General features: G+C 36.9%; 1 protein-coding gene across 1 annotated transcript; it reads right to left on the minus strand.

The window, feature by feature from the left end:
• Positions 1 to 1304: 1304 nt before the first annotated feature.
• Positions 1305 to 9443, minus strand: LOC113997326 (collagenase 3-like). The gene is made up of 10 exons (XM_027739075.2): positions 8579 to 9443; positions 8237 to 8478; positions 7018 to 7166; positions 6800 to 6925; positions 5673 to 5834; positions 4980 to 5097; positions 4278 to 4411; positions 3782 to 3941; positions 2974 to 3077; positions 1305 to 2390 (listed from the first exon to the last, which is right to left on the minus strand). Exons 1-10 carry the CDS (start codon positions 8699 to 8701, stop codon positions 2290 to 2292), a joined length of 1419 nt encoding a protein of 472 aa, XP_027594876.1. The 5' UTR covers positions 8702 to 9443; the 3' UTR covers positions 1305 to 2289.
• Between the last annotated feature and the right edge of the window lie 1217 nt (positions 9444 to 10660).

Consider the following 10660-nt stretch of genomic DNA (forward strand, 5'->3'; position numbering starts at 1 on the left):
GATGCAGAAACTGGAGCTGTGGTTGGACTTGTGCCGAAGGCTTCTTCCAGTCAGCTGAGCAGCAAACAGGAATCTTTCTGTTTGGGCTGGGTAGCAGCTGGATATGATCATGCTGATGGCTTTTGAAGTTCCAGCTTTCTATGCAGTACCTTTGTCTCCTGCCAAGTGTTTAACATTTACAGTAATTTGCATAGATATGAAAGACATTCCTTGACATCTCCTTACTTCCCTGTCCACCTTTGCGTTCCCTTATCCACTGTGGCTCATGTCCTTCGAAATTCAGAAGACTCAGACTCAACAACTAGCCCTTATGGAAGGCTCATTATTATTTTGACACAATTTTCTAGCAACTCTTTATACCGAGAATAACAAGGACTAAGTTTACGTGTCCAGACCCTTATTTCATTTCTGAGTAATTAAGTTAAACTGCAGCCCAATACCAAACATTATTTTTTCAGGCATACTGTGTCTGTCAAAAATTATTTTTATATATAATTGAACCAATTTTTGTTGTTATGCAGCGACTTTCCCTGTAGCAGTTTTTTCAGTATTTTATCATAGAACAGAACTTTGATTTTAGTCCACTTTAAGTTTTTCCATTTGTAAAGCTTTTTTTCAACTCTATTTCTGTGCATTTCTTTTACACATATTAAGGTCTGGAATTCATTAGTTCTCAGTTTTATGTTCAGAAGAGACCTCTCAATCTATTAAGTTATATCAACTAACCATCTATGTTGTGTAAATTACAGAATTAACCTCATCAAGTGGATAAGCCTGGTAATTTGAGTCTGTTTAAAGGTATTAATTGTTGATGGGCTTTGCTTGGCAGGCCTGGCTGATTGATTAAATTAGGGATTGGTTTTGAGAAGGCAGAATAGGACAATGCAGTTTCAATTAATTATGAACATTTAACATTCAAATTAACAGGGAACTGATTTTCCCAGTATTTCTTAATAATTTCTTGTTCTCTCCGTAATGATAAGGACTAATTCCAATTTTATTCTTATTTTGCAAATTTGAGGAGTCTTTCCTTTTTCTTCTCTTTCTGTTTTTCTCTCCTCCTCTTTTCTATAGAATTAATTGCCTTGGAGGAAAAAAAAAGTAAATCACATTTTTAAATAGAGGTGAAAATTTTAATGAATAGAATGCACAGGTTAGTTTTCCTGATTTCTTTTGTCCAATAGCTCTATCTTTTATGACAGGCAGAATATGGAATTTTAATATAAATAATTTCACAATGTCAGGTTATTTCTTCAGTTTATTTAATATTATTTTCTAAAATTGAAAAAATATTCACAGTCCCATATATTTTCCATTGATTAAAAAAACCAAACCAGACCAAAAACTTACAATGTACCGAAGCAGTTGATATAGATGTTAAAAGAGTAACAAACATGAAAAAATATATTCTTTTCAATATTTTGATTTGGATGTTCAGGTTCTCTTCTGGCAGAGCTAGACATAACCTCTATAGACGTCACTTCAGTTTACATCAGCTGAAAACATGGGCTGTGATACCAGATGTAACATCATGCAACCTGCATGACTCTCTCTCTTGTTGCTGCTTCTTTCTGGTTTCCCCAGTATCATCCAGGCTGATGATTTCTGCAGGGAGTAGTTTTCCTTTTTCCTGTTTTCTGTCTTCTTTGGAATGACACCTCACTGCTTCTGTACCTTCTCCTTGTTCTAGCGATGACATGTGCATCTGCTTCCAATGAGACATTTCTAGTCAAATGGGGATACTTTCAAATACCTTTGAATTCCCTAACTTCATTTGTGTGGCCTGGTGTTACCTTCTCAGGGAGTCACCATGCAGTCCTCACTCATTCATTACACACCTGAATTCCTAGTACATTAAAAGGCATTTCAAAAAGAGATGAAGGGTTACTTTAAAAATATAATGCTCCTGGGTTTATCAGGTGTATTTCTTGGGACATGCTAGGAGATCCTTGAAAGATGCTAGACATACTCAGGTTACCAGGAATTATTAGTGTTCATGATCATGTGTGATGTATCCAGCATCTCACTTCGATACTAGACAAACTTAAAGTGGTGCAATGCCCCTTGAAATGCTAGTGATTTATTTTCTCCTTTCCTATTAAGTTAATTCAGTTCCAGACTGGCATGCAGCTGTACAGTTCCATATATACAGTATACATTTGGTGGTAGGTAGCCCAGTGCTTGTTCACGGAGCCTTGCTGTCCTCTAGTAAACCTATATGCCCACATTATTATTATTTCCACGTACTACAAGCTGCTCTGCAGCCTATGACATGGCACTCAACTGTAATTAGCACCAAAATAGGGAGTTAGTATGCAGGACACGGACAATTCTTTTGCTCCAGATGCTGTATTCAAACTGCAGTTGTCCATTGAAGAAGTAGAGATAACCTAAGGAAAAGGAATGTTAAAATGAATTAACACAGAGAAAACAGTGTTGTCATGTTAAAATTGTTAAAATAGAAATTATCTTATTTGTCTTCATTTTTAATAAGTCTTTTAAATGCAACATTTTAGTATTTAGAATGCTGAGCTAAATTTTTTAAAGATCCTCGTTCCATTTGCCAGACCTGGATCAGAGTTTTAAAATAACTGATATTCTTTAATCTTGTGTCAAATTCTGCATTTTATTACCTATACAGCACTTGCTTAAGAAAATACAGTGTTTGCATGTTAATGGTTAAGACTGACTTGGAAACACTCCTTGAAAAGTTGGATGGGAATGGGCTCCATTTGAAGGAACAGACGCATAATAATACTTCTGTATTAAGCGTATCACTTTAGTTTCCTAAGCAAGGAGGCAGGTCTTTTTTTGGCCCAGAGCATGATTTAGAGTAGAAAACTGATTCAGCCAAGAAAAGAAGTGTTGATGTGAAAAAATCAAAATTACAAATGACAGAGTTTTCCATAGGACATTAATCTCAATTTTCAAGGCCAACTGATTGTAATCAAGTTTCTTTATCAGATTATGTACCATTTCTTTCATAGACCGCATCCACTTTATCACCAATTCCTGCGAATTCTTCCTCTATCAGCCTGGGGTAGCCTGCTTCCATAACTTCTGCCTCTTCATCATAACTATATTAAGTATAAAAGAAAAAAAAAATCAGAGGATTTAAGCAGCCTGGGAGTTTGATCTGTACCCTTTATATGCTTTGAAGTTACTCTCACCTGAAGCAGCCAGCAGCCTTTAGATGCTTTCTGTCCAGTGCAATAATGAAACTCAGGACAATAAACAGGGCACACCTCCACCAGAAGTGGAATAAACACTAGAGTTTGTAGAGTTACATTTTCAGAACTGATCTATGAAGTATATATTCCATGGAGATTATTGTACCTGGATGTACTGGCACTACAAGCCTATCCAGAGGCTGCTGGCACTGTGAAGTGAGATAGTGTCTTAATTATGCATGACACCTGACTGTGAGCTGCACTCATAGACAGAAAAAACCAGACACCCTGTGGTGAGACAGATTTCTGACTCGAAAAGTACTGATACCACTTCATGTCACACAAGCAACTCAAGGAAGCAAGATGGGGATTTTGTCTTGCAGACATGACCACAAATTCTCCTGGATCAGAGCACTTTATTGTCCTTTCCTTTCTTTCACTCATTCAGCTTTTAAAGTCTGTGCCCATATGTTTATAAAAGTCTTGCATACACCTTTACAAGATTGTACACAGCTATAGCAACAATGAAAACCACAGAGCCAAGTTCCTAATTTGAACCAGCCAGCTGATCTTTTGATATGACTAGGGACACTGATCTGTCCCCAGCTTACCTCCAGTACTTATTTCCAGTAAAAAAGAGAGTCTTGCCAGTGTCTTTAATATGGACAGCTGCATCTATTCTTTTCATTTCTCTTGGGAATCCCATTTCATATATCTTTTTAGGAAAGTCTTCAACTATATCATAGCCATTCAAAGCCCAGACTTTCTTTCCTGAAAATAAGAACAAAGTATAGGTGAGTCTTTTGTAAAGACTCAGCTTTGAGAGCAGAATGAAATGAGGATGCTGTGATTCCTATTTTTATACAAAAATAAATTTTTACGTCACATACTTTGAAGGTATTAGACTATTTATGCTATGATCCTATGCATTTGGATTTAATTGTACATCTCCTAATTCACTGAAAACTGTATAGATGTGCATGAGGTGAAATCAACAGTTTGTTTTTTGAGTAAGGAAGTAGGTTGTTTTGTTCGTACCTTTACACCACCCACTGAGCTTAATTAAATATCTATATTTTTCTACCGACAACAAAATTGAAAGCTCACCCTTAAACATAAACACAAGATCTTTGATGGGATTTTCATAAGCTGCATCTATTTTATTTGGAAGCTCTGGCCAAAACGACTTAAGTAACACCAGTTCTGCCTCCACCATCTGAGGGTGCAGTCTCCAGAAAAACCTAAGTCAGAAAAAGAAAACATATTTTATGTTTCCTGTCATTCAATAAAAGAGCAGTATTTTTGACGTGCTATAGTAAAAATTAGTTACTGATGAATTAATGTTTTTTTTCATAACATAAAATATTTAATATATAGAGCTCCTTGTAGACCTTTCCTTTCCTCATAGTCATCTAGTTGCAGATGATTTCTGTCACTCCCACAGTGATCATCTCAAACAATAACAAATTTAGAATAAGAGAAACACAGCTGTCCCATGTAAAGTTTCTGAAGATAGTACCCAAATACATATTAGTAGATTTGTCCATATTGAAGAAAGTCCCGTGAAATGAAAAATGTGTACAAAAAGTGTCAATCTTCACTTCAAATTACTGGGCTGTGAAGTCTGCAGTTGTATTATAATTCCTGCCTAAAAAGATATATGATGTAGTTTCTTAGAGACATCTATATTGATTTGTGATCTTTTAAACTTACGTTCATTCAAATCTCTAGTAAAAAACTGAAATGGTGTTTTTGCTTCCTCAAAATTTTATCCAGTACCCACCATCTGTAACATGGAAGTCTCTTTACCTGTCCTTGAAGACCAGCATCTCTCCACGAAGTTCTGTTATTGCATCAAGTGATAATTCTACATCACATTTCTCTGGTGTTTTGGGATGTTTTGGGTTGGGATCTTTGTCTCCAGCACCTGGAACCATACCATATGATCTAAGCTTGACAATGTTATTTTCCTTCTGTTGTTCACAATATTGAATAGGACATGGAAGAGTTCCCAAAGAGCATGATAAATACAAACATAATATGCAAAACATTTATACTGGGGAAAGCCTATTCTCTCTCTTCTGTAGCCAAATACATTCACAGACTTTGCAGTTCAACTGTGCTGCGAAGACGTTAAATGGACTTTCTTGCTTTATCCCAAGTTTTAAAGGTCCCCCAAAATTTTTATTCTTTCCATGATGAAACATAGATAGTTCTGTTTCTTGCTTTAGACTCTATTTTACCTTCTCTTTTGAGGCAGGTCAAAAATTATAAAGACTGCCCTCAACCCCCTACCACCAGAGGAGACAGCACAGTGACCAATGGTCCTCTGCAGTATTACTTCCTTTTTTTCTTTCTGAACTATTAAATCGAAACCTCTTCTGTTCCAATTAACTGGTCTTAAGCAGTGATGACTGGTGTTATGGAGCATCTGCAGCTCTATAGTAGCTGTGCAGTGCATCTGTAAGAGGTTATAATGATACAGGAGATATATAGACTTACCATAGAGCTCTTGGATCCCTTGCACATCATCATCAGGAAGAACAAACCCAGTTTTTCCAGTGTATGTGTAAATTGGAAACATCAAAGCTCCAGGGTCTCTAGAGTGTTCAAGTCCCAGTGAATGACCAAATTCATGGGCGGCAACAAGAAACAAATTATAGCCTATAAAAAAACCACAGCAAAAGTAAATGTATATCTCCTTGCATCACCAAAGGGGACTTGGAATAACCAACTAACCTTAACACTGTGCTTTAACATATAGGACAATGAATGAGACAACTGAATAAATGGAAAAATTATGCGTAATCCATAAAATCATAGAATGGTTTGGGACCTTAAAGATCACCTACTTCCAAACCCTCTGCCATGGGCAGAGACACCTTCCACTAGAGATAATTGCTTGCCTTTTTCAAGCTACCATGGGTTCTGCATTAATAAGGGCCTAATCGAGTTAGTATCTCATAGCTGGTGTTTAGCCTAAATCTTATTTGGCAACATTGCTATCTAGGCAGATTTAGATTTCTTGAAATTTCTTAACAACACAGGAAAGCTCTGGGGCAAAATCTTGGTCATACTCAAATCAAGAACATTTTTTGGTTGGGAATTCATCTGCAGTAGAAAATCCATATTATTTTCGGTGTTGCAGAAATTAGCTTTAATGGCAGCAGGGTGAGCTAATCCAGTGCTGAAAAAAAATAGTTGGGTTTGTTTGTTTGTTATCTGTTTGTTCTATTAAAGTTCTGTCCTGCATAGGCAAAGTAATGAATTTTCAAGGTAAATGCAAACAGATAATTTGCAGCTATGTGTTTTCTATAGGCGTCAGTAAGGCACTTCCCATCAGTCTGTGATCAGAACCAGCTGACCCTGACCTCAGTGAAATGCCAAAATGACAAAATCCCTTGTTTGTGGCATTTTTTTAATCACTTCACTTACGAGCTTTATATTCTAGAATTTATGCTAGGCACATGTAAAACTTGTATTTATGACTGGAGGTTAAACCCAGCTTTCTGTGTGTGAACAGTGAACATGACAAAGAAACAGTGAACGTGACAGGTAAAACAAACTGTTCAACTGGGAAAAATTCTCCATCTATCACCATTTCAAATAATCTCAGGAACTTCTGTTACCTTTAGAATCATCTGACCAAGTTTCATCATCATCAAAATGGGCATCTCCTCCATAGTCTGGACCCGGGGGAAAAGCATGAGCCAGTAATCCAGAGGGTCCATCGAAAGGGTAAAAGTCACCATGTTCTACAAAACAAAATTCAAAACAATTGAATTAATTACCCCATCTTATTTGGAGGAATACTACTATAAAGTAAAAACAATTGGTTCTGTGTTACCTTTAGTGCCAAAGGAGATCATGATATCAGCTATACCACTTCGTATTCTGGTGAAGTTCAGTGGTGTCACATCCGACCAAACTTTAAATGCTTTTTTAAAAGCTCTGTCTACTTCAGCACGTCTCAGATCTGAAGTGTAATTCATAATTCTGTCAAACAAATTAATATCTTCAGTTAAACTGTATGAATTGAAGAACGGTGCAATGACTTTTATCTGACTGTACACCTCATTAAAAGTTTTTGCTTTTTTTATGTTCTTATCACATAACAAAGAGCTCGGCAGCTGCATATGGTATTAAAAAAAACCAAAACAAACCATTTCTATTTTCATTAACATAATTCAGAGACATTTAAAATGATCCAACAGCTGTCTTTAATTGGTTTTCTATATACCAGAAGATATAGAAAATGACAGATTTGATATTAAGTCAAATCATGTCAGTAACTTCAAACTTTTTTTTAATGTCATATAAAATATCTCATGACCCTTACTTCCTGGAGGAGCAAAATATAATCCAAAGAGATTTTTATAGGTTAGAATCATCCTTATTAAATTAATATTTATCACTAGATACCAAACTAATAGAGTTCAGTGATTTCATATTTGGAACTGCTAAATAAACTCAGGCTGCAGCTGGTCAAAACCCTGGGCTGACAACCTTGCAGAATTAAAGGACAAGGAGCTACCATGTGAACTTTCATCACCTTCCCTTCCTAAGGTCAATTTTCAGGGGTCATGGTATGGTGATTTGTCTGACCAAACATAGATATCTCCATCTAGAATGTGAAATTGAAGAGCCTGCTCTCACAGCCACATTGCAGAGACTGGTTTACATCTACATTGCTTTGTCCAGGACAAGACCTATGTGAGGCAGACACTAAACCAGGTCCAAACAGGTCACAGAAGTGACCTAAAGAAATGCATGATCTTAGTCCATACTCTTCTTTCATTTGGTTGGATGAGGATTTACTAACTTACACCACACCAGCTTTCCTCCACGAAAAAGTACAATGGAAAAAAATAATGTTTACTTCCTTGGGCTGCAGTGTGAGCTGAGGGCACCTTTCCAAAAGTGAGGCTGTAAGGGTTTTAAACTACAACATTAATTTTGTCAAACTCAGATGCATCCTTCTCACATCAACCTCACATACTATCAACCTATTGGACAAGGCACCTGGAAAGAAGGTAATAACAACACTCAAAATACCGTGAATTTACCTGTATGTCAAATTCATTTTTGACCATTTGAGTTTTCTAGGGAAAAAGTTATATTCCCCCACATCTGGGACACCACATCTTGGTTTCTGCATCAGTTCATATGTTTCTTCATCTAGTTTGCCTGTCACCTCCAAGCCAAAAAAAGCTTGCATTTCCCGAAGTTTAGATGCCACTGTGTTACCACTCTTTCTTATTATGCCAGCAGGATTCGGATGGAGGTCATAGTGAGTCCTGAGATAGCGCTAAAAAGGGGAAAAGAAGTAATAAGACTAGTTTCCAAACAATTGTAACTACACAACTTACTATTTACTAGACATGTGAATTAATTATTTTATACTGTACCTCTGCAAACTGAAGGTCTTTCTCTGTGAATTCATGGCTGTCTTCGAGGGGAATAGGGATTGTCAGGCAAAAGGACAAACCCAATAAGAAAAAGAAAACAGCTGAAAGTCTTGATTGCATCATGTTGGATTTCTGAAATCTGTAGCCCTGATGTTTCAGAGAGCAGTTACCTTTACTTTTATAGTCCCAGCCAAGTGAGTCACCACTTAGGGACAAGTTAGAACTTCCTTGTCACTTGAAGTAAACATGCTTAGACAGCTGGTTTTTCTCTCCTCCCCAACACTGTGGTTTAGGCATCCGTTCTCCAACTGAGAGCTCTGAAACTGCATCCTTATATAAACACGAGGTCTCTGAATATTGACATAGGTTGTGGGATAAAATGGGCAGAAGCAAACCACACTTTTTGATTATTTTGCAGTAACTTACACTGGCAATAACTGGCAACAATACTGCAATAACTTACTCTTCTTTGCTAGAAAAATTGTCTTTTTACTATTTGATAGACAATAAAAATATAAGCTTGATGATTTTTAAAATAAATTCTGTAACTTTTTAGTAGTTGCACTCACGCAACAGAGATTTTTAACAGTCAAACTGATCACACACACTTCAGTTATTAATAAATGATGCCTTGGTTGATAAGAAATAACATTATAGAATATACAATATAATATTTTGTTTCTTTGTTTCTGTAAAGAATTATAACTCCAGAATATTAACACAAATTTTATTTCAGAGATCCTTACATAGAATTACAGAATAGTTTAGTGCCTGTGATATACTAAAAAACAGAAATGCTAAATATCAGGAAATAATTTTGAATATTAAAAAATATTAAAAATATTTAAAACTAGTTAATACAATTTATCTTCCTCAAAAAACAGGAATTTAATTTACTTTATGAGAGAATCACAGCCAGAGATTGATGAGACAGCTACTACTCTGAGAGAGGCAATTTACCAGCTACAGGTAGGCAAGGAATGTGTGTCTAGAATAACAGAAAAATGTGATTTTTGACTTATGAGGTGGATTATAGGATAAATCTGGCATTATGACAGAGATAGTAATTAATATACTTTAAAACTTAGAGGTTATTTATGTCTCCCCAGGGTCACTACAATCTCAGTTTCTGCTAAAACTTGTATGCTGACAAGCATGGGTCCAAGGGGAGATACTCTTTCTGCTGAACTCACCTTCTTCTTTCCTGAATGCTTTTTTTCCTGTATGGAAAACATGGAAAACCTCAGTCAGCTTTCTGGTAGACACTGGTACAGGCTTCCTGGAATACACTACCTTCACATGGATGTTGCCTTGTTGACAAAACAGGAAAAGGACACAAATCACTGAGGTTGAATGTGTAAAAGCTTGATTTGTTACTCAAATAATGATAGCCGTTTGTCTCATGATGACAAACAGCAAAAGCAAATAAAGCTGAGAGGAATTTGTTATGTAGGCTATTTCTGCCTCACTGCCCATCTCAACCAGTGCTAAATATGGTTACACGAATTAGGAATAGACAACTTCTGTTAAAGCAGTTTGTATATTCTCCTTTACATTGTCTGTCACCAGTGCTGAGATTTCTTTACTCAGCAATGGTGGCATAAAGGCTGTTAATTAGGTAATTCCACCTTCTTAAGAATCACAGAGTCACAGAATCAAACAGTTTGGAAACGATCTCTGATACTGAGTCCAATCCGTGACCCAACACCAGCCTGTGAACTAGCCCATGGCACTAAGTGCCACATCCAGTCTCTTCTTAAATACCTCCAGGGATGATGACTCTACCACCTCCCTGGGCAGCCCATTCCAATGTCTGATCACTCTCTCTGTAAAGAATTTCTTTCTAATGTCTAACCTAAACTTCCCCTGGCACAGCTCAAGACCAGGTCCTCTTGTCCTACTGCTGATTGCCTGGGAGAAGAGAGTGACTCCCACCTGGCTACAACCTCCTTTCAGGTAGTTGTAGAGAGTGATGAGGTCTCCCCTGAGCCTCCTCTTCTCCAGGCTAAACAACCCCAGCTCCCTCAGCCTCTCCTCATAGGACTTGTGCTCCAGTCTCTTCACCAGCCTCGTTGCCCTTCT

Source organism: Pipra filicauda, unplaced genomic scaffold, assembly GCF_003945595.2.
Source record: "Pipra filicauda isolate LSUMZ 115617 unplaced genomic scaffold, ASM394559v2 scaffold117_size3949168_pilon, whole genome shotgun sequence".
NCBI classification, from domain to species: domain Eukaryota; kingdom Metazoa; phylum Chordata; class Aves; order Passeriformes; family Pipridae; genus Pipra; species Pipra filicauda.

Excerpts from the sequence above, each read along its gene's own strand:
- LOC113997326 (XM_027739075.2), bottom strand. The coding sequence starts at position 8,701 with ATGATGCAATCAAGACTTTCAGCTGTTTTCTTTTTCTTATTGGGTTTG. Across the intron at positions 5,098-5,672 it reads AGGGATCCAAGAGCTCTATG|GTGCTGGAGACAAAGATCCC; the intron begins GTAAGTCTATAT and ends GTATGGTTCCAG. Across the intron at positions 2,391-2,973 it reads TGCGGTCTATGAAAGAAATG|GTTATCTCTACTTCTTCAAT; the intron begins GTACATAATCTG and ends CCTTTTCCTTAG.